We start from the raw sequence: 19,852 nt of genomic DNA, 5'->3' as shown, positions 1-19,852 counted from the left end.
AATTTTTTTCCTAGACCTTTTTTTCTCCACCCTTCCCTATTTTATTTCAATCACTGAGCCATCTCTCCAGCCTCTTTGTGTTTGGTGATTTTTTTATCAAAGAGATTCTTTCTTTCCATGGGTAAGTGGTAGCTAATTTTTTTCCTAGACCTTTTTTTCTCCACCCTTCCCTATTTTATTTCCTCTACTGTAAATCAGATTGCTTTCTTGATTCCTTTTCCCCGAAGTTTTGTTATATATATATATATATATATATATATATATATATATATATGCATGCATGCTATTGATGGGATAGTGAGATGGCCTACTGGGAGCTTGGTGCCAAGACCGATAACCTGAATTTTCTTTCCAGACCCCAGACAGTGGACAGAGAAAAGTTGTCCTCTGATGTTCACATGTGTATGTGGCTTCTGTTTCATTTCCTGCCTTAACTTCCTGCTCTGACATCCAAGCTGTAACAAACCCTTTCTGCCCCAAACTGCTTTTGGTCATAGTGCTTAACAATTAATATAAACCTAGCTAAGACAGTGGGTGTGCTTAATGTTTTGTTTAGACCAAACTATACACTAGTGCACTCCAAGACAACATGAAGACAGCTGCAGAGCTTCTGATTTCACCAGTCTGCTAACTTCATGACTGTACCTCAAATGGCCAAAGATCCAAATAGCCTATTTAGACATGTCATACAAAGCATCACAGCTGTTCCTAGGAGTTTAAATACTTAAAATTTGAACATATTCATAAGCCGAAGTGCCAAAAGTATCTTTTGGGGGTGGAGGCAGTGCTGGGATTGAATCTAGGTAATTAAGACAGGATCTTGCTGCAAAACCTAGGCTGGTGTATGTAGCTCAGGCTGGACTCAACCTCATGTCATGCCTTTGGCCACCAACCAGAGGTGGTCTAATTGATGAGCTCCGAACTGCAGTGAAAGTGTGTGTGGAATGCTGTCCTCTGAGCATTATCTGACTAGTGCTCTCTTACACTGGCAGCAGCCAGGATTACTTCAAAAAGATCCACAAAAGACTGAGCCCATTAACTTTCTGCCATGGAAGTGAAAGAGGTTCATGAGGCCTTGCCCCTCTCCTACAAGATTTATAAGCAGGTCAGGCATGGAGGTGTGTACTTTTAATCGTAGCACAGAGGCGGGCAGATCTCTACTACAAGTTCAAAGCCAACCTGGTGTACATGTAGCAAATTCCAGGTCAGCCAGGGCTATGAGACACTGTCTACACACATGCACACGCATACACAGAGAGGGAGAGGAGGGCTAGGGAGGGACAGACGGAAGGGTGTGGGTAAGCTGGCCGTCGAGACCAAGAGATCAACAAGCTCTAGGCTTAAATGAGAGACCCTATCTCAAAGAATAATCGAGGATGATGCCTAGTATTAATCTGTGCCTCCACCTGCATGTTCAGATATAAACACTTATATACCTATATGCACACATATATGCAAACATGCATAAAAAAAAAAAAACCAAGGATGACAACTTCTGAGATTGGCCATTAGCTTCCACATGTCTACCATCCCACCATGAACATGCAAGCACACTGGCACAAATGGAAAAGAAATTGAATTTGTAGTAAAAGTTTAGCTTTAGCATGTCATTACATCCATCCATTCTTCCACATTGTATTAAGTAGTATAGCATAGTGGCGATTTAAAATGAAAGACTTGGGTAAACTATATGTAAGAACCAGGCCATTTTCTATGGGGCCCAAGCAACCACAGACTTTGCTATCCCCTGGGCACATGGTACAGGCAGAGGTGGAGGTGTAGAGAAGTGCTCTGAAACCATCCCCACCTCACTGTGAGTGATGACTGAGGAATGGGAGAGCTAGGAACTTCTTATTTATTCTAAATCCATCACTAAACTAAGAACTTTGCAACAACTACCACTAGGATGAAGCCTCTTCAACTGCTACAAAAGATTTAGGTGACATATGGGGGTATTCAAATCACTAACATGGCCTAGTTAAATTACTACTTGGCAAAATGAACTATTTCCCTGTAATTCTCTACTTGACTTAAGTGGAAAATTTCATGTGATTTTCCTGGGTCTACTGAAAACAATGCAAGTGAGAGAACTGAGACGAAAAGCTCTTCCTTGTTTCCAGTTTGTAGGACAAATGCAATATCTTTTCTTTCAAGACAATAAGGAAGTAGGCAAAGGTCAAGTAGAAATGGATGAATCTTCAGTTAATATGCCTTTTGCCTTGACTTTAAAATTGCTTAACTGTGTAAGGCAAACAAACTCATAATCACATGGAAGGGTGAAAAAGTAGTTAACACATGCTTTCTTAACCCAGCTGGAACTGAGCAGTGATGCATACATTTACATCTACATTACTGTTGTTTACTAGATTAAAAGACGATAAGAGCATCCTGATTTTACTGTATCATTTCATTTGCTTGTTTTGTTGAGACACAGTTTCTCTCTGTTGGAATGTACTCTGCAGACCAGGCTGGCCTCCAACTCAGGTTCAACTGCCTCTGCCTCCTGGGTGTTAGGATAAAGGTGTGTGCTAATGCTGTCCCACAACTTTATTGTATATGAAGTATAACCCAAAGAGAAAGTTTAAAAAGTCAGTTAAAAACATGAAAATATAAAATGTCTGAATTAAAGTACCACTTGCCAACCCTGCACCACCAATGTCCCATGCCAGGATACCTGGTATAAGGCTATTTATATATAATTGTTCCTAAGAATTGACCACTGAAATAAAACATATAAAGCAGCTAGCTTTGATGTCATAGTTATCTAGTACCACATAGCAGACCTATGATACTTAAAGAGATATTCATAAGGAAGTGAGTATAATGCTATCCAACCACAGGCTGGAAACTTGTCAGGAAGTAGACTAGTAGATGCACACTTTGTCCTAAAATCAATTAATCAAATACAGTAAATCTGCCACTATTAGGTGCGGCAAAAACTCCTCCTCTAGGTGTCTGCAGAATAGAGAGGCCATTCAGAAACCATAGGCAGGATGCAGCAACAGACTGTCAAGGACCTGCAACAGAGCCATGTGTGTCAGCTTCACATCATCAGAAATACTCTGCTCTAAACTGGCCTAAATAATGCAAGTCAATACTGCAGCTACCCAACCCTAACCAGCTTAACAAGTAATGATAGCTTACTTTGGGGTCCATTTCTCATGAAGCATTTCTAAGTGATTCACATAATAAAATTATATCCACAAAAGATGTGATTGTGTAAGATACCCTACCTAGGGAGAGTGGAAGAGAGAGACAAATAAATCAAGCTCATCTTCTTTCTCCATGACCCTCTGTAACATTAACATTCTGAAAATTGTATAAAGAGAAAGTAACAGCATCCACCCTTCCACAAAAACAATAGTGCCAAACAGCTGCCTTTTCTCTATGATGACACATCCTTACCATACCGGTAACCTACTGTGAAAAGATGAGCTGCCAAATGTGTAGAAAAAAATCATAACCATTAATGGCAGAACACCAAGAAATGTCAGGAACAACTGGTAGGTTGGGGTAGGATGAGTAGCCTGAACATTTCATTTTGTAAGTTGGATTTGCACTTCCCTGTCACCCAACAATGCTTTATATACTCTAGAGAAAATGTATAACTGTCAAAGAATCACTATTATTCTCCTCAGCTAGAACCTCCATATCCCATTCAGTGAGCTTGACTGTAGAGAAACTGAACACTGAGTTCTGTACGCAAGCGCCTGAAAGCTCAATCTCGTCTAATGTAATCTCTGTCTAATGGTTAATGGCTCTGAGCACCCTCTCAGCACTCCATCAAGCCTGTGCTACGAGGCAGAGGGACAACACTGTCATGTACTACCCCTGCTGACTCCCATACTGCTAAAGGTCTTCCGCAAGATCGTGTTTAAGAGACAGCTCCGTAACTACAATCACTGCAGTGAACTCCTGAGGCCCCACACAAATTTGGAGTGCTTTATCAACTTAAACAATTCTTTATATTTCCCTCAGAGTTAGGAGGCTTTGCTGTGATTTTTAAAACATTCTTCCAAGAAACTCTACTGTTCATAACTTCTTTTAATTCCTATCATGGTGAATTAACGTATTATCACCTCTAAACATCTTTTTAGAAAGATACAAAGCCACATTTGAGAAAGCTCCAAATATAGAAGAACAGTATTTTTAGCTGTGTTGACCTAAGAGATGCCCGTTACCAGGGAAACCTTTTGGCACATGCAGGAGCTCTTTTATGGATGTGGTGCCCAGCAGCAGCAGCCTGTCAGGCTCTAAGGTACATTCTGTTTTAGTTCTGACTCACCAGAGCTTTCTCACTGAACACAACTGCCAGCTACACTGGGACAGGAAGTTAGCAGGAGTTTTTATTCTTGACTAAACTTAATTTGAAACCTACTTCACTGATAAGAAAAAAAGAGAACCATGAAAATTTCAGTATAGAAGGACAGAAGTAAAACACTTCATTCAAATCAAAGGTCTTTCCTCTCATATCCATAGATGTCTCACTCAGTCACTTTCTTGATACAGAATACATCTACCAGAATCAGAGAAACTGAAAAAACTTTTTTGCTAAAGTCAAAATGGTACCTTCCCTTCATGAGCTTCAAATTTTGTGATGTACAGAGAAAGGCAAATAATTATTTTAGCTGCTACAACTCAGATTTTTGCCATAAATGTGATAAAAGATGGTGTGGAAAGGACTTAACAAGACCCTAGGAGTCTGATGTTGATCAGAGGTGCAACTATACTGACAGCTAGTTCACAGCCTGGGCTGCAGCCTTTTTTAAGATTCTTTAAGATTTGTTCTGGCCTCTGAAACCAGGTCACATGGTTATGAGGGTCTTTGTTCAATTCTTTCCCTCGTTTCCAGAGGGTATTCTATTATCCTGGCAACTCACTCCCTTCTGGGAAGTGAAATATTGCTGAACACTGGCTCCCTACATCTTAGCTTTTTAAAGCAGCACTCAGTTTGTGTCAGTAGAGGGCACTGAAGGGAAGCCTCAGGGTTTGGTTCCCTGGGCCTGCAGAGAGCAGTCCCAGACTCCTATAGAATGTTTGGCTTCCCCATTGTCTCACCCCTGCAGGGAATCTCAACCAACAGCATTTGCAATAATGTGTTAGGCTCCCATGGTACCCCAGTAATCAGTAGTATCCATTCTTCTTGAAGTTCTGCAAGACAGAAGTAGGAGATCGGTATGTGGTGGGGAGCTTCCCCTTGGAGACTCTTACCTAAGCCCTTGCTATCTATATTATGGCAGTGCATCCTAATCTATTGCTACACCAACATCATCTGCTAAGATCTGGCCTGGAGAGACTTTATGAGAAGCAGTTTTCTATTAAAGGTAGCTAACCTGACAGGAGCCCTCCCTTCTAGATGAGTAGAGGAGCATGCTCAGTCTCCAGCACTCATCAAGCTCCAGATCCAGGGATCCAATCCCCTCTCCTTGCTTCTATGGGCACTGCACTCACAGGCTGTACATTCACACAGGGACACACACATACATAAAAATAAAACTAAACAAGTTATTCTCTTTAGATTGTAAACCTTTAAAAAGCATATACTTTCTTTTCTGATTGAACTAAGACCAATAGAGGAAGCCTGTGGTCAGGATCCTATAGTTGAAGAGTTCCCAGACTTTTGGGCTCCTTACCCAACATGAGAAACCTGTCTCACTTAGAAACTTAAAACAGCCATATTTGCTGCTGAAAACTAGGAAGAAGTGGGAGGAGTAAGCAGCTAAATAAAGTAGAGTCCAATGAAACAGTCAAAAAGAGTTCTCAGAAGGACACATAAGAAGAGGACAGCTGAGGAACTTGAGGTCTTTGTTGAGTTCTCTTTGCTTCAGCAGATGAGGAAGCCCCATTGCCAGAATGTAATCAGGACATGGTGCATGGGAAAACCAGCCCCAAGCACACTATGCAAAAGGCAATACAACAATGGTCTATAGATATTTCTTCTATGAAATAAGCTTTTATGAGATAATATATCACATCTCATTCTCTTTTCCCCTTTCCCACTATCCTTTCCCAGTCATAAAAATTAAATCCAACACTATGTAGGCTGAGTTAACCTGAGTCGTAACAGCAGAATCGAGCCTTGTAACCAGACCTTCTTTTTGCTCTTACATACAATTTAGCAGGAGACAGGAGAGTGACTCAAGTATCCTAAGAACTCTGTTCAGCATCCTTCCTCCTGGCCATTCTGGTGTAAATCTTTAAGGACATTGCTTCTTCCTTCTATTCACAGAACCTGGTCCTCTGCTGCCACAGCAGAGGTGACAGCTAGCACCCAGTTCCCCCAGTTCCCACCTCAACCATAAACCTGTTAGAACAGTGTGCAAGAGAGAATCTAGCAGGTGGTTGGAGAAAGAATACTATGAAGCTCAGGCAGATTACTATCGTTTCAGTTATTTTGTAACTGAGCTACAAACACATACAGGAACCATGTGGGTTCCATTTGTGTGCACACTTAACATTTAACTACTTAAAGACTACAAAAAGACGCTGAGCATGGAAGCTCATACCTGTAACCTTACCACCCAGAAGGCAGAAAGAGGCAGAAGGATCATTGTAAGTTCAAGGCCAGCCTCATCTACATAGTCAGTTCTAGGTAAAACATGGCTAAATAGCAAGTGCTAGAATTGGAAAAAAAAAAACAAAAACAAAACCTAAAATTAAATTCAAGCCTTTCATACAGAACTGCTATCAGAGATTTTAGTTCAAAACAGCAAATGCACTTAAAAGGTCTATTGTCTACCTGGTCCTTTTACTTGAACCTTGAATCAAGTAAAAACAATCTCTTTCACAGCAATTCAAATATAAGAAAGAAAGAATTTAATAAAAATTAACTTGGCACAATGCCAAATGACTACTAAAGGAAAACAGACACAGATGTATTAATTAGGGGTTCTATTGCTGTGCTAAAACACCAAGACCAAAAGCAACCTGGGAGAAGGGAGTTTATTACTGCTTAGAACTCTCAGGTCATACTATCACTGAGGGAAATTTAGGCAAGAATCTCAAGGCAAGAACCCAGAAGCAGGAGCTGAGGCAGAGGTCATGGAAGAATGCTGCTTACTGGCTTCCTCCTCAGGGCTTGCTCAATTTGCATTCTTATACACTCAGGACTGCCTGCCCAGGGTAGCACCATCCACCATGAGCTGGGACCTCCCATGGCAAACATGAATCAAGAAAATGCCCCCAACACCTGCCTATAGGCAACCTGATGGAGGTATTTTTCTCAACTGAGGTTCCCTAGAATAGTTTAGCTTATATCAGGGTGACAATAAAACGACCAGGACAGAAGACACATTTTCAAAGAGATGAGGACCTTGCAACAAACCAAATGCTGAACCACTGAGAATGTCAAATAAACTAGTAAAATGACATGGACAAACAGAAGTGAAAAGGCTGTCCCATCAATAATGACACGCTGGCTGTACCACACGTCAGTGATTTATGGCTGCAGCTGCAGCTCAGTAGCAAAAGAGGCCCAGGTTTAGTCCCCAGCACTGCAAAAAAAAAAAAAAAAAAAAGTAAACGAAGCAAGTAGATAAGCTGGGTATAGTAGTGTATAACTGTAATCCCAGTACTAACAAGGGCAGCTGAGACAAGCACATCAATCTGAGGCATACCTAAAGAACGAGTTTAAGGCCAGTCAGGGATACACAGTAAAATCCTGTCTCAAAAAAAAAAAAAAAATTAAGAAATGGAACTGTACAAACAAACAAACACAGCAAAAAAACCCCAAAACAGACAGGTACATGATTTTTACCTCTTTAAAGGTAGTCCTTCTATGGATGGCCAATTTTTTTCAGAAATAACCTATCTATAAATGTTCTCTGAAATATAGAAAATCATTCTGTTAAATAAAACACAGAAAGTTATATACCACGTTTTTCTCTCATATGTGGGAGAGCCCAGATTTACACATACACACACAAACACACAGATGCGTCATCGAACTACTAAGAGGTTCACAAGAGGGAAAGGAGATCTTAAGAGAGAGTATCAGAATCAGAAATGGTGACTATCTGTGGAAAGGAAGGAACCAACCAGTGTAATAAGTAGAAGAGCAGAAGGGGAGAAGACATTAGAATAAGGTACAGTCACATACATACACACGAACAAAAATGCCACAGTGAAACCAGTTCTTCATATTTTAATTTAAACTTTTAAAAAAAACCCTTTAAATTCTAAATTTAATTTTTTTTTTTTTTTTTTTTTTTTTTTTGTTTTTGGTTTTTCGAGACAGGGTTTTTCTGTGTAGCCCTGGCTGTCCTGGAACTCACTCTGTAGACCAGGATGGCCTCGAACTCAGAAATCCGCCTGCTTCTGCCTCCCAAGTGCTAGGATTAAAGGCGTGTGTCTCCACTGCCCGGCAATTTAAAATTTCTTAAAAGGCAGATTTACAGAGTTAAGATGCTGGGAAAAAATAAGGGGAAGAAAAAAAATTTTAAGGTAATTCAAAAGGGTAAAGCTCCAATTTTACTTTTTTGGAGTTTCGCTGTCATGATTACACATTTAATTCCCATGTGACAGGCAAGGCTGCTTCCTGAAATGGAGTGGGGGGTCTCCTGCTATACTTGATTCCTCTGAGCACAAATATAATCAGAAAACCAGTCTTGTTACTGCTCATGTTGCAATGCCCATGTTCTCTCATCCGGAAATCGATATGCCACTAGTTCTGTAGGCACAGAGCTCCAGGCACAACATATATAAGGACAGACTTATATACTGCTCATATAAACAGACTTTAACAGGCCATGTCACCTTCCTTTTTACTTGGTATTTTCATTTTCATTTAGGCAGCATGAACTATTAGTCATTAGTCATATTTTGGTTCTAGAGTTGTAGCTATATTTATTTTATACTTTCAAAGCAAAGAGGCAGAAAAGAAATCAGGAGCCTTTACTCTAGCTCACTGCCCATTACTAACTGGATAAAGAAAGGTTTGTTAGAACACACAGGACACACTCAGTCTCCAACATTCCTGCCTAGCTGTGCTTCCCTACGTGTAGCTGTGCTTCCCTACGTGTAGCTGTGCTTCCCTACGTGTAGATCTGAGAAGTTAAGACAGACGAAATGGCCTGCAAGGCCTAAGATATGATTATCTGAACCAAAAAGTAATGTCCACTTTGGAACTAGTAGGCATCTGCTGATCAGCAACTCTGCTTATACACTCTTACTATTTATGTCTACGGAGGAATAAACTTTAATTGTTTATCTGTGTCTGTTTTTTTCTGTTATACTGTGTTAAGAGTATATCCTCAATTCTATGAAAGTAGAAGCTTTAATAAATGCTCACTGAATCAAAGGTGTCGAGACAATTGTATTTTACAGAGTAAATTAGAACACTTGAAACCTATAGTAGCTTCTTTTTTTTTAAACCTAGATTTTTTTTTCTGGCAAATGTCTATGAAGAACAAGTAGAAAATACTTTGTTTCACATTAATCACCCACAAGCAAAACATAAGACTTTAGCTTTCATGTTTTTGTTCAATGGTAATTTTTTTCTTTTTTCTTTCTTTTTTTAAGAATTATTTATTTATGCATGACTGCTTGATCTACATGTACACCTGCATTCCAGAAGAGGGCATCAGATCCTAGTTATAGATGGTTGTGAGCCACCATGTGGCTGTGGATATAGAACTCAGGACCTCTGGAAGAGTAGCCAGTGCTTAAGAGCCATCTCTCCATCCTCTCAAAAAAAAAAAAAAAAAAGTTTAAAAATTTTAACTTTTAAGATACAATCAAGTATACTCAGAACTTCTAGGTAACCAATCTTGTTAACAAAAACTCCTTTATCACATGCCATTTCACATGTTTACTTTAACAAAACATGCTCTCTCCTGTGTGAATGCTCACTTTAGTGAACGTTCCTTATAAGTCTGCCTTAGTCTGTCACCTGTGTCCACTTCAGGAAAACCCTCCTTCACATGTTTGCCTCAGCAAAACACCATCCAGCACAACTGACTCTCCAAAGTACACTTAAGTTTCCACTTCACCCAATTTCATTAGGTGTCAAAAAAATGCATTTAAAATCTTGGTGGGGTTAACAACAGAATAGAGAAGGAAGCAGAGGCTGACAGCTCTGTAAGCTCTAGGCCAGCCTGGTCTAATGAGTAAGTTCCTGGGCAGACAAGGCTTTATAGGGAGACTCAAAAAACACAAAACAATATTACTCAACAAAAAGAAACTTTTAGGTCTTATCTAATACATTAAAGCAAATATCAATAAAGCAAAAAGTTATGACATGGTTTACATGCATCTTTTATAAACAATTTCAAGTTTAAAGCTAGAATTCTTTTCATGTTGTTATAGAATCCTTTACAACTTGGTATTTTTAATTTTAGACCAGTCTCTTACTTAAAATTACAAGAAAGGTGTTTTCTGGCAGTAGTCTGTGCCCTTCCTAGTCCTCCACAGATCTTGTGTTAAGAATTCACATACGTGCCAAGAATAGGAGCACGTAGCATAAACCATGAGACAACACGAAAGACACTTGATAGTCATGTACTCAGACACGGCTCGTAGGGGAAACATCTGTTGTTCCTATGCCAACAGGTGTTCCCTGATAAAGAGGCTATGTCTTATTCATCCCTGAACCTTTACTTGGCACACAGTAGGCACTCAATTAAAATGAGATAGATGATGTCTTAACCTCATGACACGTTATTGCTCTGCACCATTTCTAAGACACTGCTTGCAGAAACACAAACTGCTGTTATCATCACTGAGGAGCTACATCACCAGAATAGGGAGAAAAAAACATTTTTCTTTAATTCATTGGAATAAACAGCATTTTTTTTTTTTTTTTTTTTTTTTTTTTGGTTTTTTGAGACAGGGTTTCTCTGTATAGCCTTGGCTGTCCTGGAACTCACTCTGTAGACTAGGCTGCCCTCGAACTCAGAAATCCGCCTGCCTCTGCTTCCCAAGTGCTGGGATTAGAATAAACAGCATTTAACAATTTTTTTTCATTTAAATTCTAGCAGATAAAAACCTAGTTGTTTTAAAGATTACTGTAACTATATAAATAAGTTACCTCTTACATTACATAAGTGATTTTATTCATGGGTATTTTAGGTCTGAAAATAAGTACAAAACAGTTAGTTTAAAATATTTTACAGATCTTGAATTTTTAAAACAGGAAATTCTAAGAAAACCCAATCTGAAATTAAAACTTTTGTTTGTTTGTTTGTTTGCTAACTTCACTCTTGAATTCTGAGTGTACAAATCTGGCCTGGTGACATGGCTCACTGGTTGGGAGTCCTTGCCTAGCATGTGTGAAGGCCTGGGTTGCACTGTTCCTCTCAAAGGGAAGGAATACAAGTAAAATGTATAACACTTCTGCAGCCTTTGAATTCTGTTGAATCCAGTGAATTCCAAGTTACTACAGTAGATGTGCTAAGTCACTTTACATTGTAAGAAGGAACACATGAACACTAACCAGCACCGACAACAGTGTTATCATGATCATCAAACATTGGAAAGTCAATAATTTTCAAATAGACATTTCTCTCTGAAAGTACAGGTCTTGCGATATAGCTGACCATAATAAAACATAAGTTTTAAAAGCTTGTCAATTTCTTCCCTGTCAATAGATAACATATGCAAGGTATAGATATTACTTGGCCATCTGATCAGAATATTCAGATACTCTAACTCAAGAAAAAAATTAAAGCTAGATACAGCAAATTATTTTTTCCAAATGCTTTTTACTGCAGCTTTCTGTCGGTAGGAAAACAGAAATATTTCCTATCCCCCCCACAGTCCCCCCCAAAAAAAGAAAATCCATATCCTCTTTCACAGTAACACAGGGGCTTAATGCTGTAGGGACTTTCAGAATTATCAAATCTAAAAGAACTTCTTGGCAGTTACAGAAAAAAAAATTAAAATGCTGGTTTTATATAAATTAAATCTGAAACCCAAAGCAACTAATCTTTTGCTAAGTTGTTCTCCAGATTTTTGATGCCCTTCATTGCTAAGTTACATTCAGTAGTTCCTCAAAATTTGTTACATCACTTCAATAACAAATAATCTCAGGAACCCCACCCAGCCCCCACACCAAATACCACAAACTATCTGACGCATACTCAAAGTCAAATTTCTCACAGAAATCTGCTCTGATACACCCAAACAGCTACCTCTAGCCCACAGAGAAAATCAATTCCTTCCAGTTGAAAAGCTAGTCTGGAGCTGCATCTAGGGATGCACCAGGCGCCCAGGTGTGGCGATGAGCTAAGTAGACTGGAGAAGGGCTCCAGTACCACAGAGGCTCCTATCCAAAGAACAGGGATCCACTAGGCTGACAATCCCGCTACAACCAGGAGGAACCTTGACCCTTAGCCAACACTGCACTCACCTCAGCTCTTCCTCTGCGAGCCCATTGACTCTCAGACTATCAGGACGTTCTCGCCTTCTCCGGTAGAGGCCTGACTGTGAAAGCTCCTTAAGCTGTAGCGTGGTCATAGTTTTCTCTGCACAGCAATTAAGGATACTTGTGCTAGGCGAGTGTTGCCAGCTCAGAAAGGCAGTGTCCTCTGCGGAAGGACCTCAGCACACCTGACTCTGGGTTAGAAAGCTCCAGGCAAAGCAGGCCAGGCCAGTCGGCTGAAACACAGCTTCCTGTTTCTTGTTGGTACACACCCTCCCCAGCAAGACATGACTTGCCTTATCTCTGGGCCCTGCACCTAGGGGAGGGGGAGTCAGTGACCCACATTGGCCCACGTGGTCACCAATAAGCAAATTTCTTATGAACAATGACAGCAGTTCCTTTATAAAATCTCTCCAAGAGTCTTCTGAATTAAAGTTGGGGAAAAATCTCTAGCAAAGAAACGCTTAAAGGAGGGTCCTGCCCTGTTTTATTTGCCAGGAAATCCATTAACATTTCACAGACAGCTGTCAGTATAAAGAAGTGCCTGGTCATCAGGAGCTCTTTGGGACATTTTCCCGGGGGAGGGGCAAGGGGGGGAGACAGGCAGAATTTCAAAGGAAACAGTCCAATTCCTTCCTCTCTCAGCATTCTGAATCCTCCTTAGAAGAGAAGATGGTGTGTGTCTAGGCTACCCCCCCCCCCAGTAAATATTACTAAAAAAATCATAAGTGGGAGGAAGAGTGTCTCTTCTGCTAAATTCTGTTAAATGATTTTCTGATTCTACGTCTATTGTTTCTGAATAACCCAAACTTACACAGCTACCTCTTGTCAGCCTATAAATGCCAATATTTATCTATGTATTTGATCTTGGAAAGCAAGGTGAAGGGGTTGCAGATCACAGAGGACATGGGAAATGCTGTGTCACCTGCTCCAATAATGTGAACAGTACATCAAGCAGGACGACACCCATCAGGCCAATTAAGTCCCTCTCAGGTCATACACCACAGCACAAACACAGGCAGGCTGCTGGCTAGTTCTTAGCCGAAAGCTTTATTCATGGTTCTGGTAAATTTCTCTTTGAACAGTTTTACCCATCTTTTCTTTTTAGACTGCTCTCAACAAGAATACAGAAAAGGGACTGGAGAGTACAGTTCCTTGAAGACTGTATGGTTAGCATGTACAAGGCCCTGGGTTCAATACCAAGCACTAAGAAACAAGATGTGTTTCTATAGCACAATGTAGCCAGTAGCATTACTTTTAAAAGAGGTGGGTGTTTGGCTTTGTTTTAAACTGATGCAACACTGCCAACAAGGAAACGGAGCTTTGTGAACGCTACTGACACAGGAAACAGAACTGTGTGGGATGGTTCTTGTATGAAGAGTCTGTGGTTAAAAGGATGTGAAGACAGTAACAAAAAGACCCGTTCCAAGCTCCGTAACAAACAAGCTGTAACAACTGTCGCCCTCTGACTTTTCAAATGGCTGGGCTGACAAGTAGGAATTTTAGTAAGTCAATGTTTATGCTGCAATGAAACTGCTACAAAGAATAAAATTAAATTCTGAGCCTTTGCTGAAGGCTTTTTAAACCGTTGTCTTCATGAAGACTGATGAACAGAGGGAGGGAGGAAGAGAGGGAGAGAGGAAGAAGGAGCTTTATCTTTCTCCTCAACTTGTGTAGAAGCATATTGAGGCCTGATACACTGTAAAGGGAGCTAGATAAGAAGGCACAGGCACCAACAGGGATTCCACAGCTTTGAAAGAAAATTTCACAAACTTCGGAAAAATACACTATTGACTAGCATTCAGCCTCCAGCCAGAACTGGCCCTACACCGTTACCAGGTGGGAGCACAGCCCTAGCCCCAGTGCATAGGAGAATACAGAAGATCTTGGATCTTTAAAAAAACAAACAAACAAACAAACAAAAAAAAACAAAATAAAATAAAAACTTTTGTTGTTGTTGTTTTATTTTTTGAGACAGGATCTTATACTATGATAGCCCTACTGGCTTATAACTTGCTATAAAGACTAGGCTGGTTTCAAACTCAGGAGACCTGCCTGTCTCTGCTTCCCAAGTGCAGGAATTAAAGGTGTTCAACCACCATGACCAGCCCTCTTTTTATTTTTTGAGACAGGGCATGTATCTCAGGCTGGCCCTGAACTCATTAGGAAGCCAAAGATGTCTTTGAATGCATTATGCCCCCATCTCCACCTCCAGGTGCTAGGACTATGGGTGTGCGTGCACCAACTACTCCTGGTGGCCTGGTTTATCCAATGCTGGTTCTTGTATGTTAATCAAGCATTTTCCAGCCCCAGCCCTCAGACCTGAGCTGGATATCCTCAGACCCTAGTTCTTTTTTTTTTTTTTCCCTTCAAATACACTTTCTCATTAAAAAGTAGTTACCAACTGTGCCTAAGTTTTCTGTTCAGATATAATTCAAAGGTTTTCAGTTTCAAATAACTGTCTTTGCATAATTTTTACAGCCCAGAGATGTCTAGACAGATGCTTTTCCCCACATGACTCTAAGTAGAAACCTTCCCATTTCTGCATTCACAAGATTTTGACTGCCATTTAAGCCCTGCATTCAGTGCAGGATTCTTTACCTTTCCTTGAACACTTGTAGTGATCACTCCACGAAACCCCTAGCTCTCCCTACTCCTACTGGTTAGAGAGAACAATGGTACTCGCCAGTTGCTCCAGCCAGTTTTCCACCTGCCTCTACTCTTGCACAGCTGTTTGTTGTATGAGTCTTGCTACAATTTTCCATGCCATTCTGTCCTTTCTAGCTTCCTCGATTCTTGTTGGATCAGGCATGAAATAGCAATGTGCTCTAACGTAATTATCAACCACCGCCATCCATGCTGATAGTTTCTTCTGTAGTTTTAAGCTCCTGGCTGGTTAAATACAAGCTCCTGAATGATTAAATACAAGGTTCTATAGAGTGCTGTGCAAGGTCGTTCTTCTCTCAGGCTAACTACTACCCAATAGCTTTTCGTCTTCTGTGAGTCAGGGACCTTTTGTGAATCTGATATAAGTTTCTCACAGAAAATGCATGTGAGTACTATATTTTATAACAGTAATACAAACTGATAGATTCCTTTAGAACCCTACAGATAATTCTTCAGATCTACCTTATACATTTGTTTCTCCCCTTTCTGAATACCTCCAACTCCCAGAGTGGGTCTTTTAAGCTTCACCAGGTGTTCATTTGGTATCATATGTCTGCTCAAGCTAATGGGGCTTGGGAAAAGTTTCTCTTGTCTGTTCTAAATTTCTCCCAGCCACCAATCTTCTAATCTATTCAAACTGATCTTTTAAAACACAGGTCAATTATTTATTGACCCTTCTTAAAAACCTTTTCCTGGCTCCACTGCCTTTATAACAGTATAAACAAAGAAAATGAGGTATGTTATCTGGTGCCAGCAGAGCCTGCCCCTGGCTCCTTGGTACCTAGCAGTCTTGACTCCAGGCAGTTGTTAAGACAGACTATTCCTCTCACTTCCTTGTTTCTGCCAATGCAGCCTGTCAGTCTAGTAAAAGGATTCTAGCAGGGTTGGTTCCTACATATCCCCCTATGTCTTGGGCAAAGTAGAGCCTTTAGAAATCTCATAGGCTAATCAATCCCCCTTGCTCTATGGACTCCTGTGCTCCCTTCTGTGATCAAAACAACACAATATTACTATTGGGTATTAAGTTATTTTCCTGAGACAGGATCATACTATGTAGCTCAGGCTGTCGTCAAACTCATGACAGTCTGCTTGTTCCCTTAAGAGTTTTGAAATGTTTTGCTCTTAGCATTCCACATTATCTAAGTGAAATTTTAAATTTCATTTATTTTTTATTTTCATGGCATGAGTGTTTTGCCTGCATTCATCTATACCACATGCATGCCTGGTGCTCATGAGGCCCGAAGATGGTGTCAGATTCCCTGGAATTGGAATTACAGATGGTTTAAACCATCATATGGATGTTAGAAATTAAACCTGGGTCCTCTGTTAGAGCAGTGTGGAGGTTTGAATAGGAACGGTTCCCAGAGCTGTGTGTGTGTGTGTGTGTGTGTGTGTGTGTGTGTGTATGCTAGGACCACAGGGAGTAGCTTTATTAGGAGGTGTGGCCTTGATGGAAAAAGTATGTCACTGGGGGTGGGCTTTGAGGTCTTATAAACTCAAGTCTGGCCAGTGTGACAGTTTCTCCTTGCTGCCTGCATATCCAGATATAGAACTCTTGGCTCTGTCTCCAGCACTATGTCTGCCTGAACTCTGCCATGTTTCCCACCATGACTATAATGCACTAAACCTTGGAAACTGTAAGCCAGCCCCAATTAAATGTTTTTCTTTATAAGAGCTGCTGTAGCCGGGCGGTGGTGGTGCACGCCTTTAATCCCAGCACTTGGGAGGCAGAGGCAGGCGGATTTCTGAGTTCGAGGCCAGCCTGGTCTACAGAGTGAGTTCCAGGACAGCGAGGACTACACAGAGAAACCCTGTCTCAAAAAACCAAAAAAAAAAAAAAAAAAAAAAAAAAAAAAAAAAAAAAAAAAGAGCTGCTGTAGTCATGGTGTCTCTTCACAGCAACAGAAACCTAAGACAAGCAAGACAAGCAATCAGTGCTCTCAACTGTTGAGCCATTGCTCTAGCCCCCTATGAGATTTTGAAAGACATATAGACTATCGTTTTTAGAAAGTACTTCATGAAATTTCAGAGTTTATAAAAACTGTAGATTTGAACAGTAACTTCCACAAGTGTAAATATGGTAAGACTAAAAATTAGCCTAAATAGTCATCTAACTTGTCAACTTACAGTTTTCAGCATTCTGTTGCAAAGAAACACAAGAGGAGAAAGAAGCCTAACTTAAACCTCAGGCATCTACATAGTCATTAGTGTTATGGGATTATCTATTTCTTCTCCTTATAGTAACAAGAGCTACAAAGCAGCATCCATGCCAAACTGTAATAAACCAAGATTCATTACCAGCATCTTTTATGCTAGGTTTAGAAGGTCTATAAACTGGATGAACAGCTGTGCAGTTTTAGCCCATTAGCTTCTCTATGTGATATGCAATAAAAATAATTTTGTTTCATAGCTAACTATGGATTTGATACAGACAAGTCCTCCTTTAGCCTGTTTTTATCTCATAAGATAATGAACAATAAAAACTCATTAGGGGTGGAGAGATGGCACTTACTGTACTTACACTAGACCAACTTTAGTTCGTGCCAGACAACTCACAACTACTTGCAACTCCAGCTCCAGGGGAGCTGACACCTTTGGCCTCAAGGGTACCTGCACTGTTGTGCACAAACACTCTCTTAAACATAACTAAAAAAGAATAAAAATATCTTTAAAACATATTTTACTGAAGCAAAATTACTGTTTTCCAGTATTTTCAACACTCATTCATCTTGTAAATATTTATTTGTCAAGCATACTCTCTTCCTAAATAAGATCTCTCAGGACTGTTGTGTTCTGAGATCCAGTGCTGTGGATCCAACAATTCAGTGGGTTCAAGGTCAAAATTACTAGGGCAAGACCACAAAAACGCTGCTGTGGGAAATGGAAGCAGGGGGTTTTCTGTGAGTTTGAGGCCAGTCTGGTATACACTGGGAATTCCAAGTCAGCCAGTACTACATAGTGAGATCCTGTCTGGAAGGAAGGAAGGAAGGGAGGGAGGGAGAAAGGGAGGGAGGGAGGGAGGGAGGGAGGGAGGGAGGGCAAAAAGGCAGCATCAATTATTAGAACTCAAACTTTATAAGACACATCTGAGTGGCCCAGTTAAGCAGACATCAAAAGCTCATGGAGTGCTGGTGAGGTAAAGGTACTTGTACCAAACCGAAGGACCCCAGGGAAGAAGAGAGCTGATTCCTACAAGTTGTTCTTTGTGGTGGTCTGAGTGAGAATTTTCTCCACAGGCTCGTACATTTGAATGCTTGGTCCCCTCTTGGTGGAACTGCTGGGAAGAGCGAGTAGATGTGGTCTTATTTTAAGAAGGCTTTGAGGTCTCAGAAGACTGGTGCCATTCTCAGTGTCCCTCTGTGTCTCCTGCTTATAGATCAAAATGTGAGCTCTCAGCTGTCTCTGCTGCCATGCTTTGGCTTTGCCATTGTGGACATTTACCCCTCTGAAATCGTAAGTCCAATTAAACACTTTGTTTTGTAAGTTGCCTTGGTCATGGTGTTTTGTCACAACAACAGAAAAGTTAGTAAGACATCCCTTACCCCTACACATGTACTGCGGCATGCATGCATGCATGCACGCACGCACGCATGCATACACACACACACACACACACACACACACACACACAGAGAGAGAGAGAGAGAGAGAGAGAGAGAGAGAGAGAGAGAGACATACACAATCAGAATTAAACATGTCTCTTAAGCAACATGGGGCCATCTACATTACTAAATAATCTTAAGAGTGAGGTTTCTTAGTAACTTTTCAAATAATTCACAATAAAATTCTAGGGAATCAAGCCAGTTACTACATCATCGTTGTCGTCATCATCATCATCATCATCATCATCATCATCATCATCATCATCATCATCATCAGAAACAGCTCCGGCTGTCTTGGAACTTGCTATATAGACCAGGGTAGCTTTGAACTCACCAAGATCTGGCTATAACAGCCTCCCAAGTACTAGAATTAAAAGCACATGCCACCATACACACAGCTCTAATAACAAAACTTTAAAATTTTATTTATTAGTATGTAAATGTGTGGTGTATATTGCAGGTATGAAATCCAGATAAGTTTTAAGTATTGAAATGTCATCAGAGCAATGTGCCTTTACCCACTGAGCCATGATTTTCAATCTCAGATTTTTTTTTTTTTTTTTTTTTAAAGGGACTAAGAGCACAAGATGGGTTGGGTGGAAAGGCCCTTGAGAGAGCAGGTGACATTTAGATGACAGTTTCACTTCTGGAAACTTACTTCTTGTGGCTGCTGTAAGTACATAGGGAATAATTCTGTTATGGTGAAAACGGGCTAGAGTCAAAAGGAATGCTGGGAACACATACGGGAAGTAAAAGACCTTGCTAGCTGGACAAGAAATGGCCAAGCTGACCAGCTAAGAGGAAAGAAAGACAGGATGGGGGGGGGGTGCAGCCAGTGTTGGGCTAGCAAACTGGATCCCACAAAACTCACCCTTTACCAAGGAAAAAGTGTGAGCTATCACTGTTCTTTCATATATAGTTACTTTTTTGCAGCGATTGAAACAGACTTAATAATGGGTAAGAGGAGGCAGCCCGGACAGGGGGCCTAAACGTGGGTAACTAAGAAAGGCTGCAGCTATAGCATAGTAGCTGTGATAAAGGAGCTAGCTCCTCACATCATGGAAACATGAGAAGAGAGAAAGCACAGTTTAATTAATGGCTGGCAGACCCTGCAAAGGTCAGAGACCAGCAACAACCTGGCCAGGCTTGTGGCCAGCAGACATGCCAAGATCAGAATAGGGGTTTCAACCCTTACACATGACCACCTCCTAATCAAACAAACCTC

General features: G+C 40.6%; 1 protein-coding gene across 7 annotated transcripts in view; it reads right to left on the bottom strand.

The window, feature by feature from the left end:
* Positions 1 to 19,852, bottom strand: part of Lims1 (LIM zinc finger domain containing 1) — a 110,800-nt gene that overhangs the window by 41,829 nt on the left and 49,119 nt on the right. For 2 of the 7 annotated variants that reach the window (XM_076916957.1, XM_034524008.2), the window contains exon 1: positions 12,347 to 12,547. The exons of 4 other annotated variants lie outside the window; for them this stretch is intronic. In XM_076916957.1, the coding sequence (XP_076773072.1) occupies positions 12,347 to 12,453 (107 nt within the window). In that variant the 5' untranslated portion in view covers positions 12,454 to 12,547. Of the gene's footprint in view, positions 1 to 12,346; positions 12,548 to 19,852 lie in introns of those variants that run through there. One more of the 7 variants, XM_034524010.2, reaches the window with a different exon arrangement.

The sequence above is a fragment of the Arvicanthis niloticus genome, chromosome 20, assembly GCF_011762505.2.
Source record: "Arvicanthis niloticus isolate mArvNil1 chromosome 20, mArvNil1.pat.X, whole genome shotgun sequence".
NCBI classification, from domain to species: domain Eukaryota; kingdom Metazoa; phylum Chordata; class Mammalia; order Rodentia; family Muridae; genus Arvicanthis; species Arvicanthis niloticus.
Note: the sequence above shows the minus strand (reverse complement) of the source record. Positions and strands in the feature narration are given on the sequence as shown.